Below are 19,761 nucleotides of genomic sequence, written 5' to 3'. Positions count from 1 at the left end.
AGTTCCTGATTGCCATAGTCAATTTCTTCAAGCAGATGGCCTACAAAGGCTTCAGATCAAGGCAGTAGCAGGAAAGGAGTCTTACTACTTAGTGCAAGGTAAGAAAGCAGGAGGGAAACATGACGATTTCTGGGCCCTTCTGCAGACTGAAGTCAATGCTGAGCCGATCCACTATGTGCTTCAAAAAAGGCAGACTTTATGTTTTCAAGTCCAAAGCTGCTCAGTGTCTCTTGCCTGCTTGCACTTTTCTTAATGCCAGCCCTTTTGTGTCCTTCTGATGAATGAGACAGTTTCCAGAAGATGTTCTAAGAATTCCAGTACTGTGATCAGTTTTAGTATTCCTGGACTGCAGGAAGACACAGTACTGTGGGCAATGCCTCTTGTGAAGTATGACAAAGGAAGTGTACAAATCCAGGGAAACCAAATATCTGCCTAATTCAGGGCTGGGCAACCTGGGTTCCCTCTTGGGTGTCCCCTGGAGCCTTTTCTAAATGATGGAAGAGGGCATAACTGTCTCTGAAGATTCTCTGTCATCCAGGTCATGGTTGTCCCAGAGGTGCTTTTCCAAAAGGCAACTGGACTTTCTTGGTTTTTTCATTGAAACCATTTTGCTTCTTATGCAAGAAACAGACCGAGGAAACTTCTTGGATGAGAAGTGAAATGTTCTCAAGGAAAAAAACAAGAAAGTCCAGTTGCCTTTTGGAAAAGCATCTTTGGACAATGGAAGGGGATACAGCATGGCAGTCAGTCTTGAACTGTTTTTGGTTGCAACCTTCTAATGACAAAGAAGGATCTTATTTCTGTATCCAGCCAGTCTGCAAACAAGCCATCCCAGGTACCCCATCTTTCCTTCCATGGAAGCATCTTCCCAGGTGAACCAGCCAGATATTTTAGATAGCCTTGCCAGGAGCCAGAGCTGATCACAGCATCGGGAGAGAGGAATGAGAAGTGCAGGAAACTAGACTCATTCACACCTGTCAGGGAATTACCAATGACTTCCTTATTAGTCTCCCACCATCTGTTTGAAGTCCAGAGCTGGCCACCATCCGACTGATTTCCACAAGGTTTTCTCTACCCAAACATGCCTCTGTTGTTCATTGTCTGCTCTGTGCCTATTGTGGACACACCCAAGGTTGTGCTAATTATACAAGCAGGGCTCTGAGACCCTGGACTCCAATCGCCTTCTGACAGAGGAAACTATTTTTATTTCTCCTTCTAATGCAGGAATCTTCTAGTGCTTGAAGGGCAGTCAAAAAGAAGAAGGGCTCAGCCTATTTTCCAAAGCACCTGAGGGCAGGACAAGAAATAATAGCTGGAAGTTCACTGAAGAGAGATCCAGGCTAGTAAGCAGGAGAAATTTCCTGACAGTTAGAACAATTAATTGTTAGACTAGAGGATTGCACAGCCATTTGTCCAGAATGGTATAAGTTCTGCTGTCTTGGCAGGGGGTTGGACTAGAAGACCTCCAAGGTCTCTTCCAACTTGTTATTCTATGCTCTATGTTCTAAATTAAAATCTCCAGCAGCTGTTGGGCTAATGTTTGAACACTTCCAGTGAAAGTTGTCCAGTATACTTCTAGAAGACTGGTCACACTGTGGAACGTTCAGCCAAAGACTTCATTCCTGTCACTTAAAATTGTGCCAAAAGCAGAGGAAGTCGCCTTGAAGGAAGAAAGGAGGGGTGTGATCAAAGTCTTGAGCCAGTGCCAAGCCCCGCCTTAGTTCACCCAAAGGTAAAGGGAAGAAGCGATGTCAGACTTGCAAGATTCTGTTATTACTCCTTATACAATGAAAGTAGCCTGACCAAATCTAGTTTAAAAAAAAGATGTTGAGACGCTAGAAAGAGTGCAGAGAAGAGGAACAAAGATGATTAGGGGACTGGAGGATAAAACATATAAAGAACGGTTGCAGGAACTGGATATGTCTAGTGTAGTGAAAAGAAGGACTAGGGCTGATAGCAGTGTTCCAATATCTAAGGATACTGGAGGTGATCAACTTATTCTCCAAAGCACCTGAAGGCAGGACAAGAAGCAATGGATGGAAACTAATTAAGGAGAGAACAACCTGGAACTAAGGAGAAATTTCCTAACAGTTTGAACAATTAATTAGTGGAAGGGCTTGCCTCCAGAAGTTGTGGGTGCTCCATCACTGGAGACAGCCACCTGTCTGAAATGGTATAGGATTTCCTGCTTAAGGCAGGGAGTTGGACTAGAAGACCTCCAAGGTCCCTTCCAACTCTGTTATTCTAGTCTACTTCATTGGGCTAACAAATTATTTCTCAAAATTTTGTATTCCAGATTTTAGAAAACAATTCATGTGCATCTTCTCTATGACAGCCCTTTAAGAGTTGTCATACCTTTATCTTTTATTTCCCAAGACAAAACATACCCATTTCCTTTATTCTTTCCAAATATCAGAACCGGCACACTTCCATTGCTGCATGAGAAATCTGCCTAGAAGGAGACCAAGGGATGATCATCAGCAATGGTCAGGAGCTCAGTTCTTGAGCAGAAGCTGCCCTATATTGTTAGTAAATGCAGAACCCAGGAGACAAACTAGTAGCTGTTGACTCCTTCCTTATTTCCTTATTTATTTATTAACATTCCTATCCCAGTTTTTAATATTTAAAAAGAACACCCAAAGAATGGACGATAATTAAAAACCACATTTGCCACAAGTTAAAAATGTTATTCCATAAAAAGCATGAAGGCATGTTATAATTATTAAGGAATTTAAAAATTCTAAATCATGGGGCACTGATCCCAACCCACTAGAAGCTGCCCATCCTCTTCCACAGCACAATTCCTAGCCTAGTCAATGGCATTAATCTGTAATAAAAATGGCAAAGTGCTTCGAAAAGACGGGAGAAAAGATTTACAAATAAGCAGAGGCTGAAAGAGAAACAGAAGGCAACCAGATTCTGGGAAGTGAGGTCACTGAATGAGTGAAGAGGGAGAGATAACAGAAGTCTGCTGTAAGAGCTCAACAGGAATGACAGTCCAGAGAAATTTGGTCCCTTCGGGAAATCCCTGGCTTGTCTTGCTGATAACTTTTTTCTTTGGATGGTAGAGGAAGAGGATCAACTGACTGAGACTGGATAGGAATCAACAGAAGGTTTTAGGGAGGAGGTGGATGTGGCAGAAACATTGAGGAAAATGTCCTTGTAAAGCTGGGTTCCTGGTTTTAAGGGAAATAAAAGCTGAGATTATTCAAGTACAAATGGGAGGAGGAGGAGGAGGCAATAAATTCAGAGCAACAAGAAGACTCCAGGGCAAGAAAACTAATGTGAAAATGTGGTCAAGATAAAGTTCATCAGGAGAGGAAAGATTAAACAAAGAAAGATTAGAAGCACAATTTCAATTTCAATGAGAAAAAGAAAACAAGCTAAAAAAGCCAGCATGGGCACATAAAAGTTAGGGAAGACCTGAATTTTAAGAAGATCCAGGAAATGCAAAGAGGACCAGGTCCCAAGTGGCTATTCAGACAATGCCTGGAACTGTAGACATGGTATCAAAAAAATGAAAGCTCAGAATGATAGTAGCAAAGGGTTGCACAGACACTTGATGAAGACAGTCTTCATCACACCGGAAGAGCTTCTTTAGATAATTAAATGTCAAATAAAAAGTAAAGAATCAGCACATAACCATAAACAGGCAATACAGAAAAGGCAGAGCTCTATATTTCTGTTTTGGTTTAAGCTTCTCCTGAAAAAGTAGACCTGTGACCAGCAATCAGGATAAATGAATGGGTATTCAACTCCAGGGAGAGAGAATTGCACCCTGAGCAATGAATGAATCAGCTGCTGGTTTCACCAAACCAGTAAACATTAAGAAACCCCACAGAACTGGTGATTTTTAACTGATTGTGGGAATGCTGTAGATATAATATATCTTGCTTTGACCAAAGGAAAAGCATCCAATAACATATCAATCAGCAAGCCACTTACAGAGTAATATGAAGTGCATGTGCATGTACAGTTAGTCCTTGTTTAGTGACTCTTCAGAGTTACAACAGCACTGAAAAAAGTGACTTATGACCATTTTTCACACATACGACCGTTGCAGCAACCCTGTGGTCATGTGATTAAAAGTGGGAAGCTTGGTAACTGGTTCATATTTATGACAGTTACAGTGTCCCAAAGACATGTGATCAGCTTTTGCAAACTTCTGACAAGCAAAGTCAATGGGGAAGCCGGATTCACTTAACAATCGTGTTGCTAACGTAACAACTGTGGCAAGAAAGGTCATAAAATGGGACAAAACTTACTTAACAACTGTCTTGGCTAGTAATGGAAATTTTGGGCTCAAATATGTTTGTAAGTTAAGATCTACCTGTACAGGAAGGCAGATTTCAACTACATGCCTAGGAAGATACTCTTAGAACAAAAGAGGGACTGTTGCCCACAGTTGTGATGAACTGTCCTCCCTGGATGTCTTCAAGCAGAGCCTAGCCCTAGACAATGACCTATCTGGGGCATTTTCATTTGGATTCCAGCACTGAATGAGGTGAATGAATGAATGAATGAATGAATGATCACTGAATGGCCTCCAGTGCAATTTTACCTTTGAACTCCATGTTTCCAAACTGAATTTCTGTGATCATGGTCTTTTATGCCACCCGCCCCTACCCAGAAAGCTACTTTTGAATCTCATTTCCAGTATCCAATGGGATCAGTATTAAGATAGTCCTAAACTTATAATGCAGTTACAACAATCTCCCCAGAACTTCTTATGACCCAGATTCAAAGTTCTGATGACCGGCCATCTGCCCACAGTCATGTGATCTCATTTTGGACATTTCCAGCATCCCACGGTCAAGTAGAACGTTGTGATATCTGAATTCTAGATATTCAAGTGAAACTTTGAAATTTAAAATACTGGCACCCAATGCCAAGCTGAGCTTAGCTGATCTTAAGAACAGGGATGCAAGACTCTTGTTAGTATCTGTATGGAAGGCCATCAAAAATCCCAGGTCTGTAAGCTAGATGGTGAATTAAAAACATCCCATAAGAAGACAGTGGCATCCTGGAGACTCAAAGGAAATCCATGTATCTTTCTTGGTGATAACTTGTAAGTATCACCAAGAAAGATACATAAATTTCCTTTGAGTCTCCAGGATTTAGCTTTATCTCTTGAAAACATGGTTCATGGAAACAACACTAGCTAACTTGGCAGCATGCACACCTTTGAACTACCCAGGATTCTTGACCAAGCAGAAGACCAACTAGAGATAAACTCCAAAGCTAACTGTTGCTTCTTATCTGAACTGTAAAAATAGCTGAAGTCATTTCTCACAAGACAGATGTAAAACAACAGTAATCATGGGATTTATCAACTCAGAAGAGCTGCAGTGGGAGGGCAGCAGCTCTTCTCCCTTTTGGAAGTACTCTTGAGAGAGACCTCAGATGAACTACAGGAAGGAATCTGGTGGTGGGGTGGAAAAAGGGAATCAAGTCCTCTTTGTTTTGTAGAGGATCCGTCAACCATAATTGCTTTCATCACAGCTTTCTTTGCTGCTATGACTTTTCAACCAGTCTGTTTCTTTAACAGAAGCTGTTGGAGATACAAAATAAGGAGGAACATTTCAAAGGTGTGACTCAAAAGCAGAAGCTGGAAAATATGTCCTGGATTGTTGGAGACCGCTTGAAAGGCAGAGAAATTCAATCCTTGGGGACAACCAAAGGACTTCGGTCAGAGATGAATGAAATATTTATGTAGTTTGTTTACCAACTGTGAATTTCCATGTTTTTGAGCAGATTATGACCTCAAGCTCAGTCATTCTAAATTTCCACTAAATTTTGCACAGCCCTTGGCCAATAAAAACAACAAAACAAAACAAAAAAGCATACAAAAAGTATATACTTACAAAAATCAAAAAACATTCATTATGTAAAGGAGTGCAAAAACCACATACTTTTAGAAAATTTGTATGTATTTGCTAAAGTAGTGCATTTAAAAATCTAGAGGTAACAAAACGGAGAGATTTGCCATCCCTTCCTGGGTTTATAGAGCTGTTCTTCCTTCCTTCTCACCCAACAATATCCTGTTGCTGAATTTCACCCTCTTTAAAGAAAACAAACTTAGCTCTCTACCTCTGGAAGACATTTCAAGTCCTTCCTCTGTTGCAAGAGTTCAGGTAGTCCTCGACTTATGACCACAACTGAGACCAAAATTTATGTTGCTAAGTGAGACATCTGTTAAGTGAGTTTTTCCCCATTTTACCGCCTTTCTTGCCCCGGTTGTTAAGAGACTCTCTGTAGTTGTTAAGTTAGTAACACGGTCGTTAAGGGAATCTGTCTTCCCACTGACTTTGCTTGTCAGAAAGTAGCAAAAGGAGATCACGTGATCCTAGGACACTGCAAACCGTCATAAATATGAACCCATTGCCAAACATCTGAATTTTGATCACGTGACCCTGGGGATGCTGCAATGGTCGTAAGTGTGAAAACGGTCATAAGTCACTTTTTTCAGTCCTGTTGTTGAACAGTCACTAAATGAACTGTTGTAAGCTGAGGCCTGCCTGTATTAAGAGAAACCTATTCTGAAAAAAATCAAAGAGATTGAGCTTTCTGGTTGGCTGAGAGGGACAAGATGGGATTGCTAAGAAGCCCAGGCTGGCCTTCCTGGCATGGACACGGGGCAGGGTCTGCTGGAGACCGAGCTGCACTCGATCTCTCCTTCTACCAAGTTCAACCCAATTTTGCCTAATTTCCCCAGGTGTGAGAAGTCCTGCCTTGGTCCCCGGGCTCCTTTGCCGTTCTCAGGGCTGCAGGGACAGAATGTGGAGGGGGGAAGCATAGCTGGCAAAGGCCGAGAGGACCAAGAGGCTTCTGAAAAGATGCTGTGACTGGCTCCGGAGTCCTTCTCAGAATGCTTTGAATTCTGCTGGGAACATCTGACCCGATGGGAGCTGTCTGTCGCCCGTTCCCACCCACTTCCTGCTGAACAAACCCAGGATTTGAGTTTCAGCAACTAAAGAGGGGCCGTCGTTGCTCCTCACTGCCTCCATCCCAGCCTCCTCGCAAGATGCAAATATCTAGAGAATGTTTCTCTTCAGCGTCTGGGGTCATGTGCGCCCTGTGGGGAATCGCTTTAGACAGAAGCCGCTGCCAACCGCCAAAAGATGGTGCCAGACACTTTATCAACAGCTGTCGCCAGTTTTATCGGGGTGCATAATGACAGCAAGCAGGAAAAAGGAAAGAAGAAGAGGAGAAAGGAATGGCCTAATCTGTTAATTGGAGCCCTGGTGGTGGAGAGGGCCGGGTCTCTGGTTGCAGAGATAGCCTCTTTTGTGAAAAGACTTCTTGCGCCTGGGAACAAGAGTCTCTCCAGGCGCCAATCCAGCCAGGCTGCTTTCAGAGTCATGGGTCTGTTTCTCCCAGGACTGCCCAGACCCTGCCCACACTCCAGGCATGTCCAGCTTGGCGACAGGTGGTCTGCAGCCCGACACAGACCCCAAAGGGCAGCGCGTTCCTCACCCACCAGGCTGCCTTGCCACCCACCACAATGCCACTTGCCATCTGACCACTCTGATGCCACCCAGCTTTGAAACGTCGCCTGAGACTGGAGGTGCCTCCCAGGAAAGGTCAAGCTCGCTTGGAAATGTTTGGGAACAATCGGCCACATGTTGTTCTTGCGGAATCAGTTGGTGGGAAGTTGGCCAAAGTTGGTTCTCTAAGGGCAAAACAAGAACCAGAAGCTAGACGTTCCACAGAGAGAGATGCAAACTTGAATTAAAGAGGAATTTCCTCATTGTCAGAAGCAATGGAACAGCCTTTCTCTGGAAGCTGTAGGTGCTCCATGGCTGCAGGGTTTCAAGCTAGGTTGGACAGCCAATTCTCCAGGATGGTCTGGGCAGGGAAGTGGAGTAGACCACCCCCAAGTCCCTTCCAAATCTGGGACTCTTTGATTCAATCAGAAAACCCCAATTACCAAAAAAATTTCAGATGGAAAAGGTTGTTCCCCAATGACCTTTCAATCCTTTAGATGTATTCAGAGGTGGTCATTGGATGTGGTCAAAAAGTTAAGATGGTGGTCACAACTGGAATAGCATGGCATGGCATGGCATGGCATAGCATAGAATATCATAGAATAGCAGAGTTGGAAGGGACCTTGGAGGCCTTCTAATCCAACCCCCTGCTCAAGTGGGAGATCCTATATTGTTTCAGATTTTCTGAACTTCATCATGTGTCATGGCCACTTTCATGACTTTAAAAATCATACTTGATAGACACGCCTGGCTCCCTCTTGCATCACAGCTTTCCTTTGATCCCCAAACAAATCCTGTGGCCATTAGCTGTAGCTATTCTATTTTCCTAGGGCTCCCTGGCTCTTGTGCAAGAGATGGAGCCAGATGTTGGATCTTACTTTGCAGTGAAACTACTTGCTGCTACATAGATAATTTTGAATTATTCAGCGTTGCCAAGCAAAAGGCCTTGCTAGTCCCAAGGAAGGGAGAGGGCCTGTGGAGACTTGGGTGCCTGGGGGACCCACCTTACTTCCCCAGGCAGCCCCAGGTTGGAGTCCTGAATCCTGAGCTGGGAAAGGGTTTCCCTGAATCTGTTCACAGATGGAGGCTGGCTGCAGGTCTGCTTTCTGTGGCAGCCTCCAACTTGGCAAAGCACCCTAGATTTCCTTTTGGGACACTCGCAGTCTTGACTTTGGCTTTCTCTCTTCCTATTCCCCAGTCCAACTGACCTACCACCCACCCTTCTCCATCCAACTGTCCTTCCTTTCTTCCTTCCTGGTTTTGGCTCAGAAATGATTTCCTGCCCCCTGACCTCTGACCGGAATGTCCCAGCATGGACTGGTCTATCTTAATGCCAGTTTTTGCTCCTCACTGGTGTTCTGTTCCAGCACTCGGCTTCCCAAACTGCTGTTGGGGAGCCCCCCTCTGGCTACGCTCCTGGATCCGCTTTCGGGCAGGACCAGCTGCCTCTGCCCTGTGGTCTGCCTTTCGCCCAGCCTGTGCGAGGAAGGAGAAGAGGGCAAATGCGCATAGGTGCATTTTTCTGGGTGCGAGTTTTTTCAAGTCCTGATTTGGGCAGGAAAAAGCAGGCTGATTGTTGACTAGCTGAGTCCTGATGTGGCGCAGCGGTTAGAACGCAGCAGTGCAGGCCGGCTCTGCCCACGGCCAGCAGTTCGATCCTGACCTGATTGTTGCAGGGGGGGGGGAATAGGCTGACTCTGTAAACCACTCGGAGCACTATGAAGTGGTATATAAGTCTAAATGCTCAGTGCTCTCAAAAAGGGTTTTTTAAAATCCTATGTTGCCAACAGAGAACATAGGTAGCCCTCGACTTACAGCCGTGCATTTGGCAATTGTCCAAAATAGCAATGGCACTGAAAAAGGCGATTTATGACTGGTCCTCATACTTACGACTATCACAGCATCCCCAAGGTCACATGATCAAAATTGGAGTGCAACCGGCACGTATTTACAATGGTTGCAGTGTCCTTTGGTCATGCGATCATCATTTGAAACCTTCCCAGCTGACTTCTGACAAGCAAAGTCAATGGGGAAATTCAGATTCACTTAACAGTTGTGTGATTCATTTAACAACCATGGCAAAAAGGTTGTAAAATTGGGCATGATTCACTTAGCAACCACCTTGCTTAGCAACAGAAATTCTGATCCCAATTGTGATCATTAGTCGGGGACTATGTGTATAGCTCACCTTTTCTCCTCCTATCACAAAGGGATGTTTTGAGTAAACTCAAAAGAAGCCAAAAGTCAGATTTGATTCCTGGTGACTGTAGGTGGTTTACATGACTAGCTACGATAGAGAAGGATGGGTTTTTTAAAAAACTTCCCAGTCTAGATTCCATCCCTTAGTGGTCTCCCATTCAAGGGCTAACCAATTCAGCAATGCTTCCATCGCTTGAGACCAGCCCAGATTAGCTCCTCTCTGCCACTTAGCCAGGTTTAAATTAATTAAAACTTGGGGAACACAGACTTCATTGCAAAGTCTTGTCCTTTTACTTCTTCCAAAGTCATTTATTTATTTATTTATTTATTCATTCTACTTGCATACTGCCAAATCAACACAGGCCCAAAATAATCTGCAAAAATGACTATAGCCATTAAAATCAGCCATTAAAAATGTCTAAAGTAAAACAAATGTAGAAATTATAACACAAAGTTTGCATGTGATGGAAGCCAGGAGGAAGGGAAATGTTTCTGCCTCCTGTTAAATAATGTATTTAATTTCATAAAACCAATTAAATAATAGCAGGCATGCTCTCTTCGTTGAAATCCTTTTCATTACGACGATGGATTTGTTTCATCTTGGTTTACTGAGCAAAATGTATGGGCAAAATCAAATCCTGGGTAGGAAAGGCACAGCACCTGTCCCTGGCAGCCCTCTGGCATTCCAAGTCTCACCACCCAAAACGGCCGGATCTTTGGTTGGCAACTCATGCCCTTGTCACCATGCATCTAGGCTACTGCAATATATTTTTTCCTGGGTCTGCCTTTGAAGAACATATTAGACGTCTTCATGCATGCCAGCGACGAAAGCTGGCATTATTCATGTAACACTGGTGCTGTGGACTTTGCACTGGCTGTCCTTGTATTTCAGGATGCAATTACAAGTGTGGGTTTTAACTTGTAGAAACTGAAGTATCTTCAGAATTCCCTCCTTCGAGCAGAATGCTCTGCCTTCTGCTCCCCAACCACAGACCCCACTATCACTCATGTTGACCATTTTCTGAATGCTGAATATGGAAAGTTCTGGAAAACCTTCAGAGAAAGAAAGAAGCTGGTACTCTTGGCTTGCATTCTTATTCTGTTTTCCATATTCAGAAGTGTCCATGGGACATGGTCAAAAAAAGTAAAAAAGGGGACCACAATGGTAAAATGGAAACCCTGCAGACACTCCTGCTTACTCTGTTACATTTAGCTGTGTGTAATTTAACTCTGTTTAACAGAATACTGTAAAAGGCAGGCAGGAAAAGGGAGAGAGGGGGGGAGGGAGGGGAGGGACAAAGGTAAATGAAAGAAAGGAAAGGTAAATGAAGGTAGGGGAAGGGAAGACAGAAAAAGAAGAAGGAAGGAGGGAAGAAAGAGAGAGAGAGAGAGAGAGAAAGAAAGAAAGAAAAAGAAAAGATAGAAAGAAAACAAAGATAGACAGAAAGAAAGAAAAAAAGAAAGAAAAAGAAAGAAAGAAAGAAAGAAAGAAAGAAAGAAAGAAAGAAAGAAAGAAAGAAAGAAAGAAAGAAACTATAATGGGGTGAATGCATTTCTTGAGGGTATGTTTTGGCTTCCAATATGGAACCCATTAGTGGCGAAATCAGCTTCTTCCATATGCACCAGGGTTCCAATTGTGCTTTTCACTGGCGTTTCACACACAGAAGAAAGCTTTGTTGGATTTCGCTCCCCTGTGCTAGTATCTCTTACCCACAGGAAATTAAATAAAGTCGCCTTTTCAAATGGCTGTCAAAACAAGCAAGACTGCCGCTGCACTTTCCATGGTTTCACTTCTTAAATCCTTATTTTTGATTTCTGGGCTAACTTTGATCTAATTTAATCCAGAGTCAGAGCTCTCCAGGCAGATGGACCTAATGTGGAGTGTAAACCTGAATGATGAACTTGAGTTGATGGATCTTGTGGGTGGTTTTATTCCATAGTATCTCTGCTTTTATGTAAGGTCAGGGAAACACTTATAGAACAGAAAAGTTGCCCGTGAAATGGGAGATGCATAGAACATACAATAGCAAAAGACCAGCATCAGACTTCCAGGGGCTAAATTCTGTAAGTTCACAAAAAGTTTGATAAAGAGGGCACTTCTCTGGGGAATCCTCAGCTTTCTACCAAACTGCCCGAATTTAAGATTTGCCACAATAAAAGACAACCTCATAGAACACACTGACTCTTCTGATGGGTTCCTGTGACACTCGAAGCCCAAAGACAGAAACAAAGAAAGAAAACACAATATGACCATCTGCTGAAACAAGGACTGGATTCCTACCACATCCTGAATCGCAAACCATCCAATCTCCAAGTAACGTGTGACTGATCCAGTGGAGACTCCTGGGCATCTCCAGGCATCCCTTCAGGTTTTAAGATGAAGGCTTGGTTTGGAAAGGAAGAGGCTGGATTTCGCAGGAACAGGCTGCAAAGATGGTCCTTCATTTGTTTCCCAAATCAAGTAAACATCAACTCATTGTTTAGGGAAGATGTGACTTTTCAGAGCAAAAGTAACATTTTGCTAGGGGGAAAGATAATTGTTCCTCAACACTTTGTATAAAAGCTGCATTTGAGAGGGATTAGAGAAAAAAAAGAAAAGGAGGATGGAGACAAACGGGTTCCCCCCCTTCCACCATTTGATAAATCCTGAAAGACTCAGAAAGACTCAAACATTCTGATCTAGGACTTCATTGTTTGCCACACCAAAGCGGAGTTTTACAAGAGTATCAAATAACCCACAAATGCCACAAAGGACAGGATGTGCGTGTTTGCTAAAGAACAACCCGAAAGGTTTCAGATGTCACATATTAACCAACTACAGCGGCTCAGCTCTTTGCAGTGAGCAAGCACAGAGGATTCCCAGCCCACCTCTTTGAAATGCAATTTTGAACAGTGCATGTTACATACTAATCAGTCAACTGTAAAACTTTTTTCTTGCTTGCTACAGTCCAATGGCTGTATTTTGGCTGTAATAAACTTACCCCTCCATAACCACTCCCTCACCATCTTCACTTTTTAATGTCATATTTTATAAATGCATCTTATCTAATGGAAGAGATTTTTTTTTAAAAAAAGAAACCAGTTCTGAATAACAGAATTGGAAGGGACTTTAAGTCTTAAAGTCTGGAAACCCCTGATCTGGAGTAATCATTGGAAAGAAGAACCCAAAGACACTGTCTACTCTTCTGGGTCTCCTTGTGACCTTCAAAATGCTTTTTGGGAAGCTATTTGTGATTCAGGAAGCAGTATTCAAGATTAAGTCCACTTTTCCCCCATGACTTGTCCAGCTCCTCGTCATCTAGACTGGTGACCATCATTAGCCCAATGGCAATGTTTCCCATTTCCAAGTCCATCGTTTTGAAAGAAAGGGCACATTCAGAGCGCACTCGCTGAAATGGAAGCCAAGGAAATGCATTCACACATAGGATCTCACAATGACTGTAATTAGTCCCATAATGCCAGTTTAGCAGAATACAGTGGTACTCATCATTAACTGGTTCTTGAGTACTAAAAATGACGAGTACCAAACAAACCATGTGACTAACACGAGACCCTTTGTTTCGGTTAGAAAGAGTAGTGAGGGAGCCAACACTGACAAATTCTAGCTTATACTATAATTGATATGACATGACAGCAGTGTTCCAATATCTCAGGGGCTGCCACAAAAAAGAGGAGTCAAGCTATTCTCCAAACCACCCAAAGGCAGGACAAGAAGCAGCAGATGGAAACTCATCAAAGAGAGAAGCAACCTGGAACTAAGGAGAAATTTCCTGGCAGAACAATTAACCAGTGGAAAAGCTTGCCTCCAGAAGTTGTGAATGCTTCAACACTGGAAATTTTAAAGAAGAGACTGCACAACCATTTGTCTGAAATGGTATAGGGTTTCCTGCCTAAACAGAGTTGGACTAGAAGATCTCCAAGGTCCCTTCCAGCTCTGTTGTTCTATTCTGTTCTGTTCTGTTATTCTATTCTATTCTATTCTGTTCTATTCTATTCTATTCTATGCATTGAGTACCAAACAAATGATGAATGCCAGGACAACATTTTCATCTCGAGCACCAAATTCAGTGACTTTCAAAGCAGTAGAGTACTGATATACCCACTGTATTTACAGTACCTCTCCTGTAAGTTGCTAAGGCTTTGCCCATTTTTACTCTGAATTTTTCCTTTTAATTATGAAGTTTAAAAGAATTGAATCAGGTGGGAAACTGGCAGGCACCAAGACAGCCATCTGTGGACTTTCTGGGCCTCCTGAGCATTAGGGACTTCTACCAACTTAAACCAACCTTGCTCAACCTAGTGCTCTCAAAATGTGTTGGATTACCCTTCCCATATAATGGAGGGATCTTAGAGGCCATCTAATGAGCCTCCCTCACCTGTGGCTTTCCAGTTGTAGTGGGACCACAATTTCCAGAATCTCCATGTTAATTGGGAATGGGGGCTCAACACATTTGAATCCTACACTCTGCTTTCAAACTATTATTAAAGAAACAATTGCTGGAGTTGTTGTTTTGACTGTTAAACAACTTCCACAATTAGGAAGCTTCTCCTGATGTTTTCCAACATCTGCTTCCTCACAAATACCATCCTGAACTTCAAGTCTGCTCCATCTTCCATCTGGGCATTTGATGACTACTATCTTCTTCATTCTCATCCTCAATTAAAGTATTCTTTGTGGCTTTGTCCCCGAGCTCCTAACATGCTCTAAAAAAAGATGGCACATAAAACCAAGATGGAACTTCCAAGGTATAAAACATTTCACAAAACATTTAACTCCCACAATCTGAGCCACACAAGGTTTTGTCTTATGCCATTTTAAGCACGCTGGTTGCACTGTGGATGTCTAGATTTTTTCACCCTGTATCATTGCCTCCGTGGACATCGCAAGTTCCCAGAAGGCAGATTCTGATGCCAGTTGGGAAAGAGGGAGGAAAAATCCTAACAAGAACCATAGTTGCCAGAACAATTAGTCAAAGAGATGGGACGACTTCTTGCTGATGGACATGTTTAAACAGAGGTTGGATGTGCATTTTTTTTGGTTTAAATCTGACATATGATTCTAAGCTTGAATAGGGCATTTTGCTCAGAATATCTGTGTACTCCATTTTGAGAAATGCAAGGCCTTCTAAAGCAGGGGTCTCCATACTTGAGGACTTTAACTCCCAGAATTCCTCAGCCAGTCAGGACTAATGATAGTTTTAAAGCAGAATTCTGAGAGTTGAAGTCTACAAGTCTTAAAAATTGCCAATTTTGGAGACCCGTGTTCTAAAGGAAACACAGATAGAGGAGATTCCCCCTTACTTCATTCCAAGCCAACCCCAGAACTATATTTTCTTGAAGTTGTAAATAGTTCCTCTTCCAATTTTCTTTCTTTATTCAAAAAGTAATAAAAAATAGACAATGGGGACATTTATAAATGCAAATAGTTTATTATCAATGAGCAACTGGTACTAGCTTTTGGCCTGGATATTACTATTAAAAAAACTATACAGCCAAAATCCTGGCAATACTCCAATATTTGCTGTATATTTTTTCCATCCTTTTTTTAAAAAAAAAACTGTAGTACTGAAAGACTTTTAGCCAAAGTGCATTTTCCATTTTTTTGTCCATATACACATTGCACCGTACATAAATAATGACACTGTAAAAATGACTCCATAGTTACAAGTATTATATATATTTTCATATATATATATATATATATATATATATATATATATATATATATATACACACACACACACACACATACGTATACATATGTATGTGTATACACACACACACACACACACACACACACACATATATATATATATATATATCTTTATATTAAATCTAGGTAGATGATATTTGGGGTCCTCGGGCTTTGTTCCTCAGCATCCAACAGCTATCTGTTGTTTGTGTTGAGCAAAATTTCTAGCCAGCAGGGACAGGAGGTGATAAACTGCCTGGAGTAGCAGGGCCCCCAGCCTTTCGCAAAGCTGATCCGGACACTATTCGGGTCATAGGGCCCATCTGGATACTCTAAGTCAGTGACATGCTTCAAGAGACAGGACTTCTCATAGTCAAAGGCCTTGATTGAATATCCAGGCATCACTTTGTGCACGATTAAGGTTCGACAGTTGGGGATGTCCAGGGTTGGGGAATTGACAAAGATTGGGTGTTCACTTCGGTTGTAAGCCCACACGCCATCTGCTTCTTTGCTGAGCAAAATCCCATATCCAATTTTGTTCCGAGTCTTCTGGACTGTTTCGTTTCTGTTCTGCAGGCTGAGCTGTCCGAGACAGAAGCCATTTCCTTGAGGTAGGTCATAAAAGATACTGACAGACTGTTCGTACACTGTGTAGAGGCGGCCCACGCGGGTCCGATGCTCCCAGTAGGCGACGCTGCACCAGTGACTGTGCTTCATGGCATCAGGCGACATGCTGGCCTCTGGAAAGAGAAGAAGGACAGGTCTGGTCAGCCCAAAGGAAAAGAAGCTTTGAACCAACATGGTTGCTCAAGGCCTAGCTGTCAGAACGGCCCCCTCACTGCCAGTCTGCCATGAACCCTGGGGAAAGTTGGAGGGGAGGGAAAATGAAGGAAGACTTCAAGGTCGTTTCCCTGGGAGAAAAATACCAACAGGTAGAGCACCTGTTTCCAAAACATCTCTTGGGCAATGAGAGACAGAAAATGGGAAGGGACAAAGAGATTAAAGTTAACTGGCAAAAATCTGGTACCAACTCTCAGTTCTGCTCTTACACTACTATAATCCAGTTGACTTCTAGTAAACTATACCTTTCTCAACAAACGAAGTTAAGGATCATTTTTACCTAGAAGCCCAAGCTGAGGCAGATCTGACATTAGCCAAGTAATAATAATAATAATAATAATAATAATAATAATAATAATAATAGTAGTAGTAGTAAAGTTGGAAGGGACCTTGGAGGTCATCTAGTCCAACCCCCTGCTCAGGCAGGAAACCCTACACCATTTCGGACAAATGGCTGTCTCTTCTTAAAAACTTCCAGTGTTGGAGCATTTACTGCTTCTGGAGGCAAGCTGTTCCACTGATTAATTGTTCTCACTGTCAGGAAGTTTCTCCTTAGTTCTAGGTTGCTTCTCTCCTTGATTAGTTTCCACCCGTTGCTTCTTGTCCTGCCTTCAGCACAAGAAGCAATGGGTGGCCCCTTCCACAGCTGTCCATGAACATATCAGCATACAAAAGCATTATTCAGCTTTATTCAGGATTTACCTAGTTGCACGATGGACCTTGCTGACCACCAGTCGAGTATGGAGGCTTGGAGGGAAGGCCAGAGACCCCCTGGATCTCCCCCAACCCTGCCCGGCCCCTACAGGCATCCCTCCCCACAAGCAACATCAAGGTGACCACGCCCACCTTGGCCACACCCACCCAGTCTGCCATGACCACCGCAGCCACGCCCACCCAGTGGGCCACGCCCACCTGGCACCCGTTGATAAATAAGTGGGTTTTGGGTTGCAGTTTGGGCACTCGGTCTCTAAAAGGTTCGCCATCACTGAGCTAGGAAATCATGCCACAAAATCATGCCTCCCTGTTTTCTGCAGCCTGGAGGCCTTGCAAAGGAGACAGGAGCAGCTGGCCAGGCCCAAGCTGGGCCAGTGGAAATTTTGTGCAACGCCCAGGCCTGAGCACCCTTTTCTTCTCACTGCTCTGAACTTCTTGGCCAGGAACTCACTCTGTGCCACAGACTACCTTCAGAAGTGAAGTTGGGGGGGGGGGAGGGACAAAATATTCTACAGGAAGTCCTTGACTTACAACAGTTCATTTAGTGACCATTCAAAGTTACTACAGTACTGAAAAAGTCTGACCATTTTTCATACAACCATTGCAGTGTCCTGGGGCCATGTGAGCCCCTTTTGCGAGTCAATGTAAAGCCAAGTAAAGCCAATGGGGAAGCCAGATTCACTTAACAAGTGTTACTAACAACTTCAGTGATTCACTTAACAGTGGCAAGAAAGGCCGTAAAATGGGGCAAAATTCACTTAACAACCATCTCACTTAGCAACAAAAATTTTGGGTTCAATGATGGTCATAAGTTGAGCATTACTTGTATTTTGTAATACTATGTTCTATAATTGAAATGAAATAACAATGAAAAAAATTGAAACCAACTCTACAACGAACCTGGCTGCAGCCATTTTCTTTGATCTAAGTTGCCATAAGATTGGGAGGGGGATGGAGGATTTCTACTAGTCTAAACTTTTTACTGTCCTGTAGGAACCAAGGCCATTTCTGTCAATTAGACAGGGGCTGGAGCATTTAGTTAGAAAGCCTGCTAAAGGAACGTAGCAAATTGCATGGCACTGGAGTAGGAAGTTTAACTTTGTAATATTAGAATAGAATAGAGCTGGAAGGGACCTTGGAGGTCTTCTAGTCCAGCCCCCTGCTCAAGCAGGAGAGCCTATACCATCTCAGACAGGTGAATGTCCAGTCTCTTCTTAAAAGTCTCCAGTGATGGAGCATCCACGATTTCTGGTGGCAAGCTGTTCCACTGGTTGATTGTCCTCACTGTCAGGAAGTTTCTCCTTAATTCCAGGTTACTTCTCTCCTTGATCAGTTTCCAACCATTGTTTCTCATCCTTCCCCCTCTGGTGCTTTGGTGAACAACCTGGTCCCCTCTGCCTTGTGGTAGCCCCTCAGATACTGGAAAACTGCTATCATGTCTCCCCTATTTCTTCTTTTCTTTAGACTACCCAAACCCAAGTCCCGTAGCCGTTCTCCGTATGCATATTGTTGCTCTCTGAAGGAAACTTCAGACTGGGTTTCACTTTTGACCATGCCAATACTATATAACCAATAAACATGTTCTCCAAGGAAATCTCAAGCCTTGGAGTTCTGATTTGTTTGGTCTTGTCTGTCAGAACCTTGACAAGGTGGGTGAATACAACATTACTCAGACTAATTATAAACAATGGCATAGCAGCCATTGTCATCCGTTGGAATCTGTACAAAAAATATTGTTGGTTTTCCAAAATTAGGACAAACAAAAATTGAGAAAGTTGTTGAAAATGAGGTTATGGAATTTTTGCAAACAAAATGATTAGGATCTAGGACATCACATAACAAATAATGCCCTAATTGGAAGGAAAAGAGCATTTTTTGCAGATATGGCAGATTTGAAGATTTAAAAAAAAGATTGAAATGGATAGATTATGGAAAAGTCACCCCTGTAGTGATTGATACATTAGGTGGAATAACAGATTACACAAATTTTTGCAAAGAGTAAAGGTTTTTACAAACCAATAAGACCTTTCTGGCTGTAATGTCTCACAATGATATTTGGATAATTTCTAGGTTCCTGGCTGGAATCTGAATTTCCAAAGAGATTCCCTTCATCCTGTGTTAACTTTTTGATGAATAAAAAACAAGGTCAAACAGAGCGTGTCTCCTCTTGGCTGTTTAATTCTTGCTTAAACCAGAATCTAAGATATGTTGACCTTTTCATTTCACCTTTATCTGGAACCCTTCAAATCTGAACAGCCCAGAGACAGAACCCTACTTTCTTCTGTGCCTTTTTTTTTTAGGGAGGGCACATGAAAATACTTCCTAGCAGCCCCAAAGTTGTTTAAGAGATGCGATCTTTAAATAACTAAGCAAATGGAGCATTAGAAGGTTGTCCCTTTGCTCCTATCTGCAGTCTGCATGCCCTAATTCCCCATCTCTGGCTGGACTCCCCCCCCCAGGTCTAGTGGAACATCAGCCAAGCATTCTTGGTTTGTGGGAAAACCCTGAACCTGGCTCAGAGCTTCCCAACAACATATCTCAAGACTTCGCCCTTCTGACCTTATACCTTGATGCCATCAAGTCCAATTAACTTTGAAGTCAAGCTGATACCACCATTTTGCTTGAGAGAGCAGCCTGACTCACTGGATTTCAAAAACAGAGGCCTACTTTCTCTCTCCCATTCCCCCCCCCCCCTTTCATTCTCAAATTTCACTGGCAGGAAAACCAGACTTGCCAGGGCACAAACTCTAAACTGCTGTTGTTTTGCTAAAGATTAACTTGAGTTGCAACTCTAGTTTTCAAAGGAGAAAAGAGAAAAAAGGAGGAGGG

At 42.8% G+C, this 19,761-nt stretch overlaps 1 protein-coding gene and 1 long non-coding RNA gene across 2 annotated transcripts in view; both read right to left on the bottom strand.

The window, feature by feature from the left end:
• The window catches only part of LOC120320148, a 48,573-nt gene extending 36,043 nt beyond the window's left edge, over positions 1-12,530 (bottom strand). Inside the window, exon 1 of the long non-coding RNA XR_005559914.1 lies at positions 11,968-12,530. This is a non-coding gene — a long non-coding RNA (uncharacterized LOC120320148). The remainder of the gene's footprint in view (positions 1-11,967) is intronic.
• Positions 12,531-15,099: 2,569 nt separating this feature from the next.
• The window catches only part of SMAD6 (SMAD family member 6), a 49,446-nt gene continuing 44,784 nt past the window's right edge, over positions 15,100-19,761 (bottom strand). The window contains exon 4 of the mRNA XM_039369658.1: positions 15,100-16,118. Within this exon, the coding sequence (XP_039225592.1) occupies positions 15,574-16,118 (545 nt within the window). The 3' untranslated portion in view covers positions 15,100-15,573. The remainder of the gene's footprint in view (positions 16,119-19,761) is intronic.

The sequence above is a fragment of the Crotalus tigris genome, unplaced genomic scaffold (assembly GCF_016545835.1).
Source record: "Crotalus tigris isolate CLP2741 ecotype Arizona unplaced genomic scaffold, ASM1654583v1 scf7180000021179.819088, whole genome shotgun sequence".
NCBI lineage: Eukaryota > Metazoa > Chordata > Lepidosauria > Squamata > Viperidae > Crotalus > Crotalus tigris.
The sequence above is the reverse complement of the archived record's forward strand: the minus strand, read 5'-3'. Positions and strand labels throughout refer to the sequence as shown.